General features: G+C 37.6%; 1 protein-coding gene across 1 annotated transcript in view; it reads right to left on the minus strand.

Moving 5' to 3' along the window:
* The window catches only part of NEK11 (NIMA related kinase 11), a 283,096-nt gene that overhangs the window by 175,882 nt on the left and 86,028 nt on the right, over positions 1-21,186 (minus strand). The window contains 2 exon segments of the mRNA XM_061194684.1: positions 18,993-19,119; positions 20,082-20,146. Of these exon segments, the coding sequence (XP_061050667.1) occupies positions 18,993-19,119; positions 20,082-20,146 (192 nt within the window).

A 21,186-nucleotide genomic window follows, 5' to 3' on the forward strand; every position in this document is an offset into this window, starting at 1 on the left:
AAGTGAAGCCACTGTAATGAGAAGCCTGCGCACCACAACAAAGAGTAGTCCCCACTCTCCACAACTAGAGAAGGCCCGCGAGCAGCAACGAAGACCCAACACAGCCAAAAATAAATAAATAAATTTATTTAAAAAATAAAAATAAAAATAAAAAAGATTTTAAAAAGCAAGAAAGGACAGAAAAAGGAACATAAAACAAGTGGTATGTGAAGATTAAAAAAGAAGACAAACTGTCATTAAGCATTTCAACATGATTGTATACATTAAAAAGGTCAAAAGACACTACAAACTATTAGAATTAACAATTGATTTTAGCAAGGTTGTTGGATGCAAAGGTCATTTCTATAAGCCAGCAGTAAACACATTTTAAAAACAAAATTAAAAATGTCATTTACATTAACATCACAAAATGTCAAATACGTAGGAATAAATCAAACGTAAGATGTGCAAGACCCTACACTGTAACCTCAGTACATTGCCGAGAGAAATTAAAGAAGATCTAAAAAAAAGAAAAAAAAAATAAGGAGGGATAGATCCACACTCTTGGATTGGAAGGTTCAATTTATGAAGATGTCAATTTTTCCAAGAATGACCTAGTGCAATATCGATTCAAATCCTAGCACACTTTTTTGTGGGAGTTGACAAGCTGATTCTAAAATTTACATGGAAATGCAAAGGGACAAGGGTAGCCAAGGCAACTGAAGAAGAACAAATTTGGAGGTCTTGTATTACCAAACAGCAAGATTTATTATGAAGTTTCATTTCTTATGAAAGTATGATATTGGCGAGGAAGAAAAAATAGACCAATGGAACAAAATAGAGGGCTCAAAAACAGATCTGCATATATTCAATCACTTGACTAATGCAAAGATGAACTGCACTGTGGTAGAGGAAAAGATGATCTTTTTAATAAATTATGCTAGGCCAAGTGAGTATCCATATGGAAAGTATTGTATATTGACTCCTGTCTCACATAATACACATGCACAAAAATCAATTATAGGTGGATCTAACTGAAAGATAAAATCATAAAATTTTTAAAAGAAAACAGGTAAATGTCTTCCTGATCTTGGCATATGCAAAGATTTTTTAAATAAAATGCAAAAAGCACTAACAATAAAGTTAGGAACTGATACGATGGACTTCATTAAAATTATAAACTTCTGTTCACAAAAAAACACCATTTGGAAAGTAAAAATGAAGATACAGAGTGGGAAAAGATATTTGCAATTCAAATATCCATCCAAGACTGGTATCCAAAAAATTCCATAAATCAAACAATCAATCAATCTTCTACAAATCAACAAGAAAAAGGAGAGAATCCAAGAGAAAAATGGGCAAAAATTTGAAGAGACACTAAATGGCCCCAAATCATGAGATGTTTAACATTATTAGTCATTAGAGAAATGGAAATTAAAACCACAGTGCACAGTCATCAGAATGGCTAAAATGAAAAAGGTAATTATCAAGTCAGTACCTGTTAGGCTATTGAAAAAGTTTTCTTGAAAAGAAGAAAGGGTAGGGCTATACACTAATATAATCATCAGATTGAACCAAATACTTTTACCTGTGTGGGTATGTGTAAAATATTTGTGTGCTGTGAACTGCCCCAATATACTTCTTATTTCCCCAGAGAAGAGTCTAATTCTAACTTCAAGAAGTTTTCTTATACTGACACAACATAGAGCTACAAGGGACTATCAAGATTTGCTAATTCCAAACTCTCACTGTATTGATGAGAAACCAAAGCTCAGGGAGAGGAAGGACTTTGCCTGGAAAGGTGCCATGTTAGATCAGTTTGTTTGATACTGGTACTAGTTCTCATTCAATATTTCTTAAAAGTGTTTTCTAAAAACTTTATATTGACTACCCCCTGCTATATAATCTATTGCATATGTAATAATTTGAACACTGAAAAAAAATCAAATTCATAAGTCCAAGAGGTAGAGGCTATCCAGGCACCCACACATACTCTTCTGAAGATGTCACTCAGCTTTGTGGGCACTGAGTCTTCTTCAGGACTTGGGTTGAAGCAGAACAAAACCAGACAATCTCTCCTGGCTCTGACAGGTCTGAACGGTTAGATGGGAGCAATGATCCCTGACCCAGGACACTTTGAGCTGTCTTGGGAGCAGACTTTTATATTGTTTCCACCCATAATACAAATGGCAACAATAACAATGATAATAATAATGAAAATGATAGCTGAAATTTTAATGATGGTGTTTACTATAAGCCAGGCACCCTGTTCTATGTTCCTTACATACTCAAACTTATTTAATCATCCTCACAACAGTCCTAACAAAGTAGGAACTATTATTATCATTCTCATTTTTCAGATGAGGAAACCCTAAAATTGGGTAAATTGTTCGAGGTTCCATACTGAGTGGGTGGTAGGGCTAGTACTGCAACACAGGCTGTCTGGTTCTAGAGACAGAAACTCTATGCTATCCTGACTCTCAGTGCTGTACCAATCAGAGCATTTCAGGTCCTTTAGGATGTCCTTCAGTAGGAAATCTTGGCTAGCCCTGAGAGAAGCCTTTCAGGCAGGGGCTGACTTCCCTGATTTCAGGTCCCATCTGGAACCATAATCCACCATTAAAGATCCCTGGGGCTTTAGACAAGCCATGCAGGGCATCAGACCCTGGCAAATATAGAAAACACAGACAACTAGATGCTCTGGGGCAGAAGGAAAGGAAGGCAGGCAAGTTTGGCCTTTGCTTTTCTGTTGCTTGGCAGGGAAAGGGGGTTAGTGGTCTATTAAGCACAGTGAGTTGATCACAAAGTCAAACCCTGGTTTTATGGAGACATAATTTTACCTGAGTCATACTTGATGAATGTAGTGAGGTTATAAAAAGATGTGGAATTATCTGGCTAGACAGACTACGGAACAATTAGATCTAGAGGACAACTCAGTAATCAATTCTGATGCAAAACTGTTCTTTTTTGGAAATCCTCTCAGCTACACTGAAGGCATGCTGCTTTCCATTTACCTATTTTATTTTGATCTACTGATATTTGCTGGGCTGGAGCACATGGAGAAGACTTCATTTATTAGCCAGTAACTTGTGGAAAGGGACTTGCTATGGTCCCAGTGCACATGCCTGGCATGGGAGCCAGTAACTGAAATATGAGACAATCTGATTGTAGAAACTACCATGACACTTGGGGCAAAAGATTTTTTGATTATCCTGTACCAGTTTTACAATCTATTTTCTATGTATACTTTTTATTCTAATAACTATATGTCTGTGTATCTGTATGTCTATGTTTTAATTTTCTCCAGTTTCCAACCAGGCATTTCTACATGGGAATAATTACATTATCTCAAGCTCATCACTTCTATCTGTTTTAAAGACTTTTCTCTTATTTGACTCCCGGGTCTTAAATATGGCAATGCAAGAGCAGGGAAGGGTGGGGGGCCGGGAGATGAATTGAAAAAAACAAGAGGTATATTTAACTTAGAAGTCTGTAATTTGCATTCCTTTCTTTTTCCAAAATAGAGCCAACTGTGAAGAAGTAAGCAAATAAATCCCTGAGGGGGTGAATGTGGCAGTGAAAGTGAAAGCTGGGATCAGGTGTGAGCGAAGCAAATTATACCTGAATTCCATAAACTTGCCATCTGTCCAAGTCCACCAGAACTGCCCAGAGGATTTCTGAAGCACAGATTGATAATGAATTGCAAATTTAACTCTGACTTTGTCTTGTCTCAAGGTAACTAAATTTACCCTTTGAAATCTGCCCTGACTCTGCAAAGAGAAACCTACCCCACAGTGGTGCATGACTCTGGTTAGGGAAATTTTATTGATCTTCTAGAAAATATTTTTACTTGATGTAATCCTAACATATACATCTAGAAAAGAGTATACATAATTCATGCAGTCGAATAAATAGAGTAATAGAAATTTAATACAAGAGTAGCCGGTTTTGCTTTAGTGTGTGTTACCCTAAATAAAAGTCGTTACTGTGGTAATGTCGAACATCAACATAAACTCAGTCTAGATATGATAAACAACACTGAGCTGCTTGAACAAATTTTAAGAAGCATATTATATTAATAACTAATGTTTATTAAGGGCCCATCACATCCCAGAACCTCTATCAGTTCTTCCCAAGCTTTAATATGCATACAACAAATCTCCCAAGGAATTTGTTAGAATGCTGATCCTGAGTATTTGGGGGGAAATGGTAGTTACACTGGAGCATAGTTTCTGTATCTTCCTTGAATCCCCATGTAAAACAGAGCAGCTAGATAGAAAAACTAAAAACCAGGGCCAACATTTTCAACAAAGTTAGGTAACAAAGTGTCTCCTTGAACCTCAAGGTACAAGTACATGGAGACAAACCACAATTGCCACGTGACCTGCACAATATCAGCATCTGTGTGAGAAGAAACAGAGAGAGTCAATGGAGTGATTGAAGGACCCAACAGTGGAAGACCCTCAAAACAGTCAACAGGTACTCACTGAAAAGCACAGGGGGCCAATCTAAGAACAGCAGCTAAAACTTGTAGGAGTTCTGCCCAATCCAAAAGCAGGGTGAATGCAAGAAAACCCTAGGGTAAGGCCTGAAGGGGCTGAAGCAGAATAGCTCAGGACTATCCAGTAGAACTTTCTGCAATGATGGAAATGTTCTAAATTTCTGACTACAATAACCACTAGCCACATGTGGCTATTGACCACTTAAAACATGGCTAATGTGTCTGAGGAACTGAATTTTTAAAAAAGTATTTAAAAGGAAAAGTGAATGCAGGTGCGCTCACCCCTTCTTACAAGAACACTGGAATCACAACTAACTGCTGAACAACCATCAATAAAAAAACGCTGGAACCTACCATAAAAGACACCCAACATCCAAAGACAAAGAAGAAGCCACAACAAGATGGTAGGAGGGGCACAATCACAATAAAATCAAATCCCATACCCGCCGGGTGGGCGACCCACAAACTGGAAAACAATTATACCACAGTTCTCCCACTGGCGTGAAAGTTCTGAGCCCTATGTCAGGCTTCCCAGCCTGCGGGCCCGGCAATGGGAGGAGGAGTCCCCAGAGAATCTGACTTTGAAGGCCAGTGGGATTTGACTGCAGGACTTCCACAGAACTGGGGGAAACAGAAACTCCACTCTTGGAGGTCACACAAAGTCTTGTACACACCAGGACCAATGGAAAAAAAACAGTGACCCCATAAGAGACTGGGCCAGACCTACTTGCTAGTATTACAGGGTCTCCTGCAGAGGCAAGGGGTGGCTGTGGTTCACAGCAGGGACAAAGACACTGGCAGCAGCAGTACTGGCAAGTACCCATTGGTGTGAGCCCTCCTGGAGGCTGCCATTAGCCCCACAAAACAGCCTGTAGGCTCCAGTGCTGGGACACCTCAGGCCAAACAAGAAACAGGGAGGGAACACAGCCCCACCCATAAGCAGACAGGGGATTAAAGTTTTATTGCGCACAGGCTTGCTCACCAGGGACAAGACCCAGCTCTACCCACCACCAGTCCCTCCCATCAGGAAGCTTGCGCAAGCCTCTTGGATAGCCTCAGCCACAAGACAGCAGACAGCAGAAGCAAGAAGAACTACAATCCTGCAGCCTGTGGAACAGAAACCACAATCACAGAAAGTTAGAAAGAATCAAACAGCAGAAGAATATGTCCCAGATGAAGGAACAAGATAAAACCCCAGAAAAACAACTAAGAGAAGTGGAGATAGGCAACCTTTCAGAAAAATAATCCAGAATAATGATAGTGAAGATGATCCAGGATCTTGGAAAAAGAATGGAGGCAAGGATTGAGAAGGTGTAAGGAATGTTTAACAAAGACCTAGAAAACTAAAAAACAAACAAACAGAGATGAACTATACAATAACTGAAATGAAAAATACACTAGAAGGAATCAATAGCAGAAAAACTGAAGCAGAGGAATGAATAAGGGACCTGGAAGACAGAATGGTGGAAATCACTGCCATGGAACAGAATAAAGAAAAAAGAATGAAATGAAGACAGTCTAAGAGATATCTGGGACAACATTAAATGCACCAACATTTGCATTATAGGATTCCCAGAAGGAGAAGAGAGAGAGAATGGACCTGAGAAAATATGTGAAGAGATAATAGCTGAAAACTTCCCTAACATGGGAAAGGAACAGTCAACCAAATCCAGGAGTGCAGAGAGTCCCAGGAAGGATAAACCCGAGGAGGAACACGCCGAGACACATAGTAATCAAATTGACGAAAATTAAAGACTAAGAAAAAATATTAAAAGCAACAAGAGAAAAATGACAAATAACATACAAGGGAATTCACATAAGGTTATCAGCTGATTTCTCAGCAGAAACTCTGCAGGCCAGAAGAGAATGGCACGTTATATTTAAAGTGATGAAAGGGAAGAAACTACAACCAAGAATACTCTACCCAGCAAGGCTCTCATTCAGATTTGACAGAAAAATCAAAAGCTTTACAGACAAGCAAAAGCTAAGAGAATTCAGCACCACCAAACAAGCTAATGTCTAAAGGAACTTCTTTAGGCAGGGAAAGAGACCAGCAAATTAAAACAACCTTGCACATATATAGACTGCTATATCGAAACTTCACGGGAACAGCAAACCCAAAAACTACAATAGATACACACACAAAAAAGAAAAAGCAACCAAAAAACCACACTAAAGATGGTCTTCAAACCACAGGAAAAGAGAACAAAAGAGGAAGGGAAGAAAAAAGACCTATAAAAACAAACCCAAAACAATTAAGAAAATGGCAATAGGAACATACATATCAATAATTACCTTAAATGTATATGGATTAAATGCTCCAACCAAAAGACACAGACTGCCTAAATGGATACAAAAACAAGACCCGTATATATGATACCTACAACAGACCAACGTCAGACCTAGGGACACACACAGACTGAAAGTGAGGGGATGGAGGAAGGTATTCCATGCAAATGGAAATCAAAGGAAAGTTGGAGTAGCAATACTCATATCAGACAAAATGGACTTTAAAATAAAGACTGTTACAAGAGACAAGGAAGGACACTACATAATGATGAAGGGATCAATCCAAGAAGAAGATATAACAATTGTAAATATATATGCACCTGACATAGGAACACCTCAATATATAAGGCAAATACTAACAGCCACAAAGGGAGAAACCAACAGTAACACAGTAATAGTGGGGGACTTTAACAGCCCACTTTCATCAATGGACAGATCATCCAGACAGAAAATCAATAAGGAAACACAGAACTTAAGTGACACATTAGATCAGATGAACTTAATTGACATTTATACAGCAATCCATCCAAAAGCAGCAGAATACACATTCTTCTCATTTACACATGGAACATTCTCCAGGATTGACCACATGCTGGGCCAAAAAGCGAGCCTCAGTAAATTTAAGAAAATTGAAATCATATCAAGCATCTTTTCTGACCACAATGCCATGAGATTAGAAATAAACTACAAGGAAAAGAACTGTAAAAAAAAAACACAAACACATGGAGGCTAAACAATATGCTACTAAACAACCAATGGATCACTGAAGAAGTCAAAGAGGAAATCAAAAAATACCTAGAGACAAATGAAAATGAAAGCACAATGATTCAAAACCTGTGGGATGCAGCAAAAGCAGTTCTAAGAAGGAAGTTTATAGAAATACAATCTTACCTCAGGAAATAAGAAAATGCCAAATAAACAACCTAACTTTACACCTAAAGCAACTAGAGAAAGAAGAACAAACAAAACCCAAAGTTAGCAGAAGGAAAGAAATCATAAAGATCAGAGCAGAAATATGTGAAAAAGAGACAAAGCAATAGCAAAGATCAATGAAACTAAAAGCTGGTTCTCTGAAAAGACAAACAAAATTGATAAACCTTTAGCCAGACTCATCAAGAAAAAATGAGAGAGGACTTAAATCAATAAAATTAGAAATGAAAAAGGAGATGTTACAACTGACACCATAGAAATACAAAGGATCATAAGAGACTACTACAAGCAACTGTATGCCAATAAAAGGGACAACCTGGAAGAAATGGACAAATTCTTACAAAGGTACTATCTCCCAAGACTGAACTAGGAAGAAATAGAAAATATGAACAGACCAATCACAAGCACTGAAACAAACTGTGATTTAAAAACTCCCAACAAACAAAAGGCCAGGACCTGATGGTTTCATATGCAAATTCTATCAAACATTTAGGGAAGAGCAAACACCTATCCTTCTGAAACTGTTCCCAAAAATTGCAGAGGAAGGAAAACTCCCAAACTCATTCTGTGAGGTCACCAAAACCTTTGGTATTCTATGAGGATACCAAAACCAGACAAAGATACTACAAGAAAAGAAAATTACAGACCAATACACTGATGAATATAGATGCAAAAATCCTCAACAAAATACTAGCAATCCAAATCCAACAATACATTAAAAGGATCATACGCCGTGATCAAGTGGGATTTATCCCAGAGATGCAAGGATTTTTTGATATCTGCAAATCAATCACTGTGATACACCACACCAACAAACTGAAAAATAAAAACCATATGATCATTTCAATAGATGCAGAAAAAGCTTTTGACAAAATTCAACACCGATTTGTGATAAAAATTCTCCAGAAAGTGGGCATAAAGGAAACCTACCTCAACATAATAAAGGCCATATATGACAAACCTACAGCTAACATCATACTCAATGGTGAAAAGCTGAAAGCATTTCCTTTAAGATCAGGAACAAACAAGGATGTTCAGTCTCACCACTTTTATTCAACATAGTTTTGGAAGTCCTAGCTATGGCAATCAGAGAAGAAAAAGAAATAAAAGGAATACAAATCAGAAAAGAAGAAGTGAAACTGTCACTGTTTGCAGATGACATGATACTATACATAGAAAATCCTAAAGACACTACCAGAAAACTACTAGAACACATCAATGAATTTGGTCAAGTTGCAGGTTACAAAGTTAATACACAGAAGTCTGTTGCATTTCTATACACTAACAATGAAAGATCAGAAAGAGAAATTCAAGAAACAATCCCATTTACCATCACATCAAAAAGAATAAAATACCTAGGAATAAACCTACCTAAGGAGACAAAAACCTGTAATCCAAAAACTATAAGATGCTGATGAAAGAAATTGAAGACAACACAAACAGATGGAAAGATATACCATGTTCTTGGATTGGAAGAATCAATATTGTCAAAATGACTATACTACCCAAGGAAATCTACAGATTCAGTGCAATCCCTATCAAATTACCAATGGTATTTTTCACAGAACAAGAAATCTTAAAATTGGTATAGAGACACAAAAGACCCCGAATAGCCAAAACAATCTTGAGAAAGAAAAATGGAGCTGAAGGAATCAGGCTCCCTGGCTTCAGACTATACTACAAAGCTACAGTCATCAAAACAGTATGGTACTGGCACAAAAATAGAAATATAGATCAGTGGAACAGGATAGAAAGCCCAGAAATAAACCCATGTTCCTATGGTCAACTAATCTACGACAAAGAAGGCAAGAGTAAACAATGGTGGAAAGACAGTCTCTTCAATAAATGGTGCTGGGAAAACTGGACAGGTACATGTAAAAAAAATGAAATTAAAACATTCTTTAGTACCATACACAAAAATAAGTTCAAAATGGATTAAAGACCTAAAAGTCAGACCAGACACTATAAAACTCTTAGAGGAAAACATAGGCAGAACACTCTGACATAAATTGCAGCAACATCTTTTTTGACCCACCTCCCAGAGTAATGGAAATAAAAACAAAAATAAACAAATGGGACCTAATTAAACTTAAAAGTTTTGCACAGCAAAGGAAACCATAAACAAAACGAAAAGACAACCCAAAGAATGGGAGAAAATATTTGCAAATGATGTGACCAACAAGGGATTAGTCTCCAAAATTTACAAACAGCTCATGTGGCTTAATATCCTCAAATCAAACAACCCAATCAAAAAATGGGCAGAAGACCTGAATAGATATTTCTCCAAAGAAGACATACAGATGGCCAAGAGGCAAATGAAAAGATGTTCAACATCGCTAATTATTAGAAAAATGTAAATCGAAACTACAGTGAGATATCACCTCACACCAGTCAAAATGGCTATCATCAAAAAATCCACAAACAGTAAATGCTGGAGAGGGTGTGGAGAGAAGGGAATCCTCCTACACTGTTGGTGGGAATATAAATTGGTACAGCCACTATGGAGAACAGTATGGGGGTCCCTTAAAAAACTAAAAATAGAGCTACCATATGATCCTGCAATCCCACTCCTGGGCATATATCCAGAGAAAAACATGGTTCGAAAGGATACATGCCCCCCAATGTTCATTGCAGCACTGCTTACAATAGTCAGGACATGGAAGCAACCTAAATGTCCATCAATAGAGGAATGGATAAAGAAGATGTGGCACATACATACAATGGAATATTACTCAGCCATTAAAAAGAGTGAAATAATGCCATTTGCAGCAACATGGATGGACCTAGAGATTGTCATACTGAGTGAAGTAAGTCAGACAGAGAAAGAAATATTGTATGTTATTGCTTATATGCAGAATCTTAAAAAAAGATACAAATGAACTTATTTACAAAACAGAAACAGACTCACAGACTTACAGAATGAACTCATGTTTCCCAGGGGAGAAGGTGGGGGGAGAGATAGTTAAAGAGTTTGGCATTGACTTGTACACACTGCTATATTTAAAATGGATAACCAACAAGAACCTACTGTATAGCACAGGGAATTCTGCTCAATATTATGTAACAATCTAAATAGGAAAAGAATTTGAAAAAGAATAGATACATGTATATGTATAACTGAATCACTTTGCTGTATACCTGAAACTAACACAACATTGCTAATCAGCTATACTCCAATATAAAATAAAAAGTTTAAAAAAATCGAAACTGAAAAAAAAAAAGTGAATGCAATCCTTCTGCCATATCATCCCAATATACTACCATGTTTTGGGGGAGAGTCATAAAATTTTAGAAACAAAGTTCGGGTGAATTTCAGATCCTGCTCATATCAGCTCTTTCTAATTACTTTCTTCCACAATTGAGCTTTACAACGTCTGAAGGAAGATCAGCTCGTCGCCCTTCCCCATGGTGGTCCCATGCCCTCCACACCCTAAGCATCTGGCCACAGAAGAACTGAGGACAAGACCAACAGCAGGGGGAGAGAGAAGGGAAAGAAGATCACGAGGGGGCAGAGGGTAAATAAAAGGGAAAGATTTTTTGCATCTTTAGCTATTCTTGGGGACATGGTCATAGACTCCATACAAACCATAAAGTCTGGGAAATAAACATGACAGTGTTCAAAGCTGGGTCGAGAAGCAGGTTGGCGACAATGATGAAAGCATCTTTCCACCGCCAACTGTTACTAACTCAACCCCCCACTGCACAGAGGCTGGATGTGGCAACAGCGTGTGTTGCTCATGTGGCATAAGAGACTTCACACTTTGGAATCTAAAAAAAAGGTACAAATGAACTTATTTACAAAACAGATACAGAGTTTCAGATATAGAAAACAAATTTATGGTTACCAGAGGGTAAGTGGGGGGAGGGATAAATTGGGAGATTGCGATTGACATATACACACTACTATATATAAAATAGATAATAAGAACCTGCTGTATAGCACAGGGAACTCTACTTAATACTCTGTAATGGCCTATATGGAAAAAAGAATCTAAAAAAGAGTATATATATATATATATATATATAAAGCTGATTCACTTTGCTGTACACCTGAAATTAACACAACATTGTAAATCAACTGTAGTCCAATAAAAATTTTTTTTAAAAAAGATACTTTACACTTTGAATGAATGGCTGTGTTCCAACAGCTTTCATCATCTTTGATAGTCTCCGGAGGATCTTTTAAGATGGACAGAGCCTCAGAACTAGCAGAATACCCCAAATTAACAGAAGGCCTGCCTTTCTCCCATTTTTCTCCACCAGACTTCTCCCCATTCCCGTCTGTTTTCTGTCGCAGACTCTGGTATCACTATAAGACCATCTCTCCTGGTAGATTGCCTACTCTTTGCAAATATCCCTTCCCCTTCCTTCTCCTGGGGGGTGGGCTTCCTTCCTTGTTGATATTGGGGTTGGCCACATGACCTCCCCAGTCTCTGATGTGAGATAAGAAGGGGAAGCTTCACATGCAGGTGCAGATATAGCACAGCCCCTGCTCTCTGTCTTAGCACTAGGCAGGCTCATTCCAGACCAGGACACAGTCTGAGTCCTGGACCTGGGACACTGGAGCAGAGGCAGAGCAGGCTTGCAACCTGGAGCAGAGGCTCAGGTAACCTTCAGTCCTCGTGTAATGTGAAAATGAAATACATTTTATAAGTACCTGAGATTTTTGGAGCTCTTTGTTATTTCAGCAAAGCTGACTTATATACCATCCCCTTGTTTAACAGCTTTCAGCAGCTTCTCATCCCGAAGAAGGTAAAGTCCAAGCTCCTTTGCATGGCTCCATGGGTCATTCACCACGTGAACCCTGACTGCCTCCTCAGCCTCGTGTATTTATTGCCACACCCCCTCTGCCACACACACACACACACACACACACACTTCGTCCTCAGCTAGTCAGAGGACACCGAGCATTACTACACTTCCATGTCATTACAGTGCTCCCAGGGGCTTTCAGGAGTCAGAGAAGGCCCAGGTCACTTGCAACTACTTTCAAATTCTCAGCATATTTTCTAAAATGAAAAAAATACCAAAACAGAGTTTCAAAAATTATGATATATTATGAAAATTTTACATTTACTAGATTAACACCTTTAACATATATAAACTCATTTGGATATAACTGCAAACACATACATTTGAGGCCCATTGTGAGGGAGAAGGCTGAGGGGAAATGGCTCTTTGGGCCAGCCTCTTTCCCTGCACAGTCCACCCCTCCTCCCCCAGTGGGCATCCCCTACCTTCAGGCATGGGCACTGGATCTTTCTGCCTGAAAGGCATTTTGTCAAACTTTTCTCCATCCTTCCCCATCCTAAGCAGCATTATCCACTCTCTGAGACTGTAGCTGATGCTCTGCACCTTCACCCTAGCAGTGAATCACTCACTCCTTTATACACCAGAGCCGTGTACACACTCTTTGTATTGCATTATAACTACATATGGCAATTTGTTTATGTCTGCAAATCTTTTGAGGACAAAGACCAAAACTTACACGTCTTTTTTTTTTTATTGGAGTATAATTTCTTTACAATGTTGTGTTAGTTTCTGCTGTACAGTGAAGTGAATCAGCTATATGTATACATATATCCCCTCCCTCTTGGACCTCCCCCACCCCATCCCACCCATCTAGGTCATCACAGAGCACCGAGCTGAGCTCCCTGTGCTCTACAGCAGGTTTCCACTAGCTATCTATTTTACACATGGTAGTGTATATATGTCAAACCTAATCCCCCAATTCGTCCCACCCTCCCCTTCCCCCCCAGGTCCACATGTCCGTTCTCTACATCTGTGAAGAACTTACACGTCTTGATGTTTCTTTCTTTCTGTGAACAACCCACGGGCAAGAGGTAAACTGGCTTTCTGGGTGGAAAGGTACACCCTGATTTGTAGCATTTATTAATTTCTGTGGGGTTGAGAAGAGATGTGGATAGCAGAGCCTTGCGAGCTGGTCTGAGCTGGCTGCCGCATGCCGCTGAGTTATGCGAGTGATGGAGAGATGGTGCTGGAGTCAGAAGGTGGTCCAGGGCTGGGATGAGCGGGAGAAGGGAAGCCAGGAGGAGTGGAGGGAGAGTCTGAGGCACATGGAAAAGCTGCTGGTCCAGTCTCTCAACTGAGGCCCAGGTTCTTGGGATCCATCCATCAAATGCACCTGCAAGGAGAGTACCAGACTGCTTTCCTGGCACAAGCAGTGTGGCCTCCTCTCCAGCTATTTCTTGAACTTCTTAAAATAAAGAAAATGAACAGTGCCAACTTGTCGTAATGGAGACCCAGACTACAGGCTGTGTCTCAACTCTACTTATTGTCCTCCTGACAAAGCCTTGTTCTAGTCACCACTATAAATAATAAAGCACCTCAAAACTTAGTGCCTTAAAACAATAATAGTCAGTAATTTTGCTCATGAATCTATTCTCTCAGAAATTGGCAGGGAGGCCTTGAATCTTCTCCCCACGGCATTTGCTGGGCAACCTCAGTTGAGGCTAGAAGATCCATTTCCAAGTCACTCACATGATTGGCTGATCGATGTTGGCCATTATGTAGAAGCTCAGCCAGGGCTAAAGCCCAGAGGTCTCAATTCCTTCCACACTGTACTCCCAGTGTGCTACACAGGCTTCCTCACAACACCATGGTTGAATTCCAAGAGCAAGGATCTCAAGGGAATCAGACAGAAGAGTTGTCAACCTTTTATGACCTAGACTCAGAAGGCACATAGTAACAATTTTGCCATAATCACAGTCTTACCGAAATTAAAGGGGTTTATTCACTAGGTGAATAAACAAGCAAATAATAACAAGCCTCAGAGAGGTGCGGGAGTGGGGAGAGTAAGTGTCCAGAGTTGCTCCAATATATCATTTAAATGTCCAGTTTTCACCAATTATGAGACATGCAAAGAAACAGGAAAGAATGATCCATACATGGGGGAAAACAGCAGGCAACATATACTACTTGAGAGAGCTCCGATGTCAGATTTAACAGAAAAGGATTTCCAAGCAGTCATTTTGAATATGTTCCATGAACTAAAGGAAACTATTTAAAGAAGTAAAGTATGATAAAATGTCACATCACATGGAGAATATCAGTAAACAGAGAGAAATTATTTTTAAAATCAAATAGAAATTCTGGAGTTGAAAAGTACAATAACTAAAACAAAAAATTCCCCAGAGGGGCTCAACAGTAGATTTTAACTAGCAGAAGAAAGAATCAGTGAACTTGAAGATAGACTGACAGATATTATGCAATCTGAAGAACAGAGAGAAAAATGAAGAAGAATGATCATTGCATCAGAGCATGTGGGAAACCAGAAAACACACCAGCATACACACAGTGGGAAGACCAGAAAGATAGGAAAGAGAGAAAAGAGGAGGAAAAAAATACTCAAAAAAAGAAAGGCTGAAAGCCTCCCAAGTCTGATCAAGTTTGATGAAATATGTTAATTTACATGTCCAAGAATCTCAACTAACCCCAGGTAGGATAAATGCAAATCCACACCTAGATACATTGGGTAAAAATGCTGAGACAAAGAGAAAATCTTCAGAGAAAACATTAAGGTCTTGGTTGAATAAACTATTGTGTCCAGGAATAGAATACTATGCAAACATTTAGATGATACGTAGATATATTTTGTTGCTACAGAGCAATGTTCTATTTTGCTAAATGAAAAAAAGCAGGTTATAAAATTATACATAGTGTAATTATTTTTTTGGAGTAACAAATAAACTTAGATGGGTACATGAAGAATTTAGCACATTAAATGTCAATCACAGAGTAAGCGCTCCACAGAAGGTAGCTATTCCTGGTTCTTTTGCTGCTGTTGTATTATGCCCTTTTAAAAATCCACCAGTCCAGGCTAACATCTGCAGAGTTTGTATCAATCATTTCATACTCATCATTGAAAAAATATATTAATACTCAAATTTACTGCCACTGACTTAAGTGTTTCCCTACCTCAGCTTCTGCTGAGTGAAAATAATGATGCCAGTGCTCACTCCCCAAGAAGCCTCACTCCCCAGGAAGGTGAAGCTGTCCAACAGCTTGCTCTGAACCCACACAAGAAGTGCCCAGAACATGGGCAGGTGAGAGCTTCCTTCACCAAGAGGCAGCTGATGGAGCTGATGGCTGCCAGCTACTTGAGGCCCCACATTAGCTACAGAACCTGCTGTCAGGTTGGCCTGTTTCTCCCTTTTCCTAAATCCTTCACCAGAAAACAGGCTTGTTTTCCTCTCTACCCCCTTCCCCTGTCTACCCTGGGAATGCTCTTCTGTGAGGATACTTTCTTAGTCCTGGCAGACCAGGCAGGTGCTGGTTCCTCTTTGTTTTCTTCCACCTGAAGCTAAGCCTTGTCTAACATTTCCGTCCACAGTCACTACACCCTGACTCCAATGTTGGGTGTGAACTAGACTCCTCTAGTGTCCCTTACCCAGCCAACTACCATACCAGACCCCTGAACAAAACTTTGAGAGCATCCCATTATACTTTCCCCACCACCATTAACTCCACTTAAATCAACCAAAGAATGTATGGCTATCTGGTGACCTCTCACAACATGACAAATAAGGCCAACAATGAATAGTCTGTTTCCTTTCTGCTTAATTACAGTACCATTATTCCAATAGTATTGTCATTGTCCTTTATTTGTTTCTCCTACAAAAATAATAAGTTCTAACTATTCATAGTTTAAACCAATTTAAAGAACTAGTCTAGGAACCCAACTCATATATTACATTTTTCCTGTGGGGGAAAAAAATGTTCAGCAAGAGCTTATACAAATCAGCCATGTTCAAAGTATTGTCCTCAGTGAACCTAATTATACTAACTTTCCAAATAATTGTTTATAAACTTTTAGATCCTAACCCACTTTTAAGAAAGGGACTTCCTGTACTTGATTGCTGTAAATAAATGAATCCCAAAAGTTTTAAGCAGGTTGCAGAAGGAGGATAAGGTTACATATGGGCGAGCATTAACAGATGAAAATATAGTTAGTATTATAACAATTCTTCTTCTTTAAGCATTATAAATAAATATGTACAGCCATTAGTGCTAAAGCAAAACACCTGTCAATTATTCATAAGTGTTTCCAATCCTAAGACAATATTCCACAGTAAAAAGATGCTACACACTGAGATTCAGTGGAAAACTTCTCAACCCCATTCAATCTAAATTTTCTAAGAGTGTCTCCCAAAGATGACTCACTACACTTATATATCTGCCACTATAATTTATATTTCTCTGTTATTCTTTCCACTTTAGGTTCAACAATAGACATTTCCTTACCAGATAAGCCCATTTTGATTTTGATACAACCAAGGTAATTACTAAATTCATAATAAGGTGGTTATTTGGGGTCATGATGATGATGAATCCTTACCTAGAACTTGATGAGTAGTTGGTAATCTCTGCAAGGAGAGCTGATCTAATGCTTGCAAAAATATATTAAAATTCTCCTGCATTTCTATACTTGGGAGGTGTTGGCTTTTTTAAGTTTTGCCTGAGTCAGATATCATTTTTGTAAGCCTAAAACATTATAACAATACTGTCTGATATTCCTATGATTCTTCCTGCAATACTAGGAACAGTTTTTTGTTTTATGTTTTTTTGTTTTTTTTTTTAAAGAAGTAAGACAGACACAACTGAAACAAAAGACTCTATGCCCTCCTCTCTGTGGGCTCCTTTGCCTCGGTTTTCTAGGTGACGTCCATCCGATTTGGCAAGCAAATATAGACACCTGTCAAAAGGAGTCAGCTTTCTTGCTATACGTAATTCCAAGATTTAAATGATGAGCTTCATAAAATTAATTTACTCTTCATTCAAATGACATGATGTAACATCTTCCTGAGATACCATGTAAACTTAATCATGAAGAAATTTTATATTTAAATCTATTTTAAAATGTCCATAATAATAATAAAAATAAGTGTGAAGAGAGATTTAAGTATGTAACTCAAATTCAATCCAAAGTCCAAGATTAGTTTTTCTCTAACTGGAGAAAGGTACACCAAAAAGAGCAAGAAGATTTTTCCTGAGGGTCAGGAATCCTATCACTTTTGATTTTATACCCTAAGGGCTATTGAACAGCCATGGGCAAATAGTAGATGTTCAATAAAGCAAAGTTTAAAGAAACTCATTCATCTGAACATACCTTTGTGGGTTTTGTCTGGTTTTTGTTTTTGTTTTTGGAGGGAATAAGGGAAGGTTGTGATTGAGAAAATATGATAGCTGAATTGGAAAAGACCACCAGGGAGGAAACTAGTTAACAATGAAAAAAAACACTGAAGAACCTAGAAATGTATAATCCCAAGAGTGATTGAAGGGGCAGGATTGATAGGGATCTGCCCCAACCAGACTTAATCATGACAGTGTTCTCTCCCACTTGGGAGGGACCAGAGCAAGAACAGGAGTAATGACCTTGTTGAAAATCCCAAGGTATAACCCCTGCTGTGTTTATTTTTCCCTAACCAGAGAAAAGGTAACTTTCTACTTTATCTTCTTTAGAAGAATGAAGCGGGCACAATATTTCACACTGCTCATCTTTGAAAGCTCAGAACTACTTTAGTTGATTTGCATACAATAATTATTTACTTAATTAACAAGTTCTCAGCTAAATTGTCCTTTCAACCCTTAACAAGTTGAAAATTATATAAGATTCCTCTTCAAAGGAAAGGAAAATTTCCCCAATTAGGATCTATTGCTATCAACAGAATACAATTTTCCACATGGCTTCTTGCATTGAGATTTAAACTGGTTCCCCAAAGAGGAAGGAGAAATTCCTTTGGAACAGAGCTCAAAGAAGCTGAGAAATCTCAAATGTATCTATCAGCGAAAACCCAGAATTTTTTAAATTTAAGTTGATCCTTAAAGCTAATATCTTTAGTAAAAATTCTTAAAAGCAACAAGAAGACAAAAAATAAAGGTAAGCTATATATTCCCCACAGAGGTGGAAGTTAACCTTAAAAAAAAATAGAGCACAGTGTTTAGAATTACAAATGCTTTATATAACAGACTAGCAGAAACATATCAAAATTTAATGTTTATGATACATTAGGAACTTTCCCTCGTGGTTCAAGAAGAAAAAATCTAAACCAACCAGTTAATCTATGAATAAAGAGAATTTTTGAAATCAATTTAATGGGATATATCAAATTTCTAATCCAAAAGACCTTCTTTTACGCTGCTCACAGAATAACTAATATTTAAAAGGGATAAAGTGAGTGGGCGTAGTAAGTAAATGAGCCTAAAAACAAAATGCACCATCTCTCAGGGTAGCAAATGAATAAGGCGCCTGGACCAACCCATGCACATTCACCAGATATCCGACTTTGTGTCATAGCCTTGGTGTTTCAGAGTCTCCGGGCTCATATAATGGGGAGTTCCAGTTAAAGTGGTGGCTAGATCACAGGATCCCATTAAGAGTCGAGAAACTCCAAAATCCCCTTGAAATAATTAATTTTTATGAATACTTTAAAACACAAAAATCAGTACTGTGCTGGAAATTAACAACTGTCTAATTTGACAATTTTAATATGCAATGATTCATACCATTTTAAAGGGAAAGAAAAGTCACACATTTTAAATTATATAATACTGGTGAATAGCTTTAAAAATAAAAGCCTTATAGGAGAAAGAAGACTTTGAAGACAGGAAAGTGAATTATGTAAGCTAAAACGTTTTTTTCTGGAATTATGGAAAACCAGCAACTTGAAACTAAAAGCTATTTCAAGTCTGAATAACAACAAACAGAATGATTCTGGAAGCACTAAATATAATGACTTGCAATTTTATCTGAGGGGGGAGAGTTTGTTCTTCATTTACAATAAGGAAATTTTAAACAAAAAACCTGAGACTTTTCAAGAACATGACTATAAAAATTTGAATCTATCAGCTTCGGTATACTTGCCTAATTAGTTGCATGCTTTTATGTTTCCTCCTCTAAGAACACCTACATAAGATCAAACAATCCAGTAACTGTTATGAGTGTAGGTACAGTTCTAAAGGAGAACTAACTATATCAACATTTTAATTATCTGTGATAACTGCGAATTGCTTGTGATAAAATAAGTGGGGGAGTGGGAAAACTGTAGTAATCAAACTAGTAAAACAAGTCTAATCATTTATTAATGGTTAGTGCATGGCATGGAATAAGAACTCAGAAGATATTTGTTGAATCTATCTAATATGTAGCAAATGTTTTATACCTCAGTTTATATCAGATAATCAGAAACAAAATAATTGGGTTTTTTGTTGTTGGGCACAACCAATCAAGAATAAAAATCTAGTAAGTTTGAATAAACCAATGATTATTCTAACACTTTTAGGTACTTTATACTCCAATTTGATATATTAACAACATCTAGAATATACTCTCTCATAGAATACATATTTCTTAAAATCTTACCAATTTTAAGTAGACTATTTTTCAGAAATATATCCTTTGATTTCAAGTCTCGATGAAGTATCCTCCTACAAAAGGAAAAAAAGGATATACAATTTCATGCAAATATAAAATTTTAAAATCCAAATATAAATAATATATATGAGTGAATGTGAAGTGATTCACACATAAATATACACTCCCAGAGATATATCTTTCAATGTTCAAAAACTTCAAAGCCACAACATTTTCTAATTTCACTAAGAAAATCAGAGTTTTAAAACAAAGGTTTTAAAGACAGAGAAACATGTAGTTGAGAGAAGGGTGATGTACTTCCAACTATTTCAATAGGCCAGATTTTATTGTGTTTTAGTAGCATGATCTACATTGTACTATATCCAGTAACCATATACCCAGTTCACAGAGGAGTCATCACAAAGCTTTATAATCTATTACATACTATATATAATCTATTACATGCATATATATTATATCTTTATATTTATAATATACTATATATATTATAATCCAAATGTTCACATTTTATATATATGTGGAAATAATGTTGATGATGGTATTTAATAATAGATAACACTTAACAAGTTTTACTGTAAACCAGCAATGTAAATTATGTCAGTTAAGATTTTCATTTCTGAAATTATGAAAAATCAGACAACTTGAAAACCTTTGCCTAAAAAAACACCCAGAAATGTTGAATAAAGTACGTAAGTCTCTTCTCATATAACACAGCTGAACCCCCAAGAAAATGAGGCAAATCCTTTGGGATTATACAAAAAGAAAACTGAAAATCAGAAGGAGCAATAGGTGCTGATGTCCCAGCAGCCCGAGGAACTCAGAACTCACAGCAGCCAAGACCTTGAGGCCATGTAATGTGGAGAGTTGGAACTAATATAAACACCTAAAGTCAGAATCCTATATGCAGTCCATATCTTAAGTGAAAATATGACCCAAGAAACATTCACTCACAAGTAAACAAAATGGAGAAAAAAAATCTCTCCCTTCATATTTTGCAACCATGTCTCTCTGCTCACTTACATTTGGAATTCAAATATGCAATAGCTGTATGGTTTAAGACATCCCAAACCAAGAAATTAACATAAAAATTGGT

The sequence above is a fragment of the Eubalaena glacialis genome, chromosome 6 (genome assembly GCF_028564815.1).
Source record: "Eubalaena glacialis isolate mEubGla1 chromosome 6, mEubGla1.1.hap2.+ XY, whole genome shotgun sequence".
NCBI lineage: Eukaryota > Metazoa > Chordata > Mammalia > Artiodactyla > Balaenidae > Eubalaena > Eubalaena glacialis.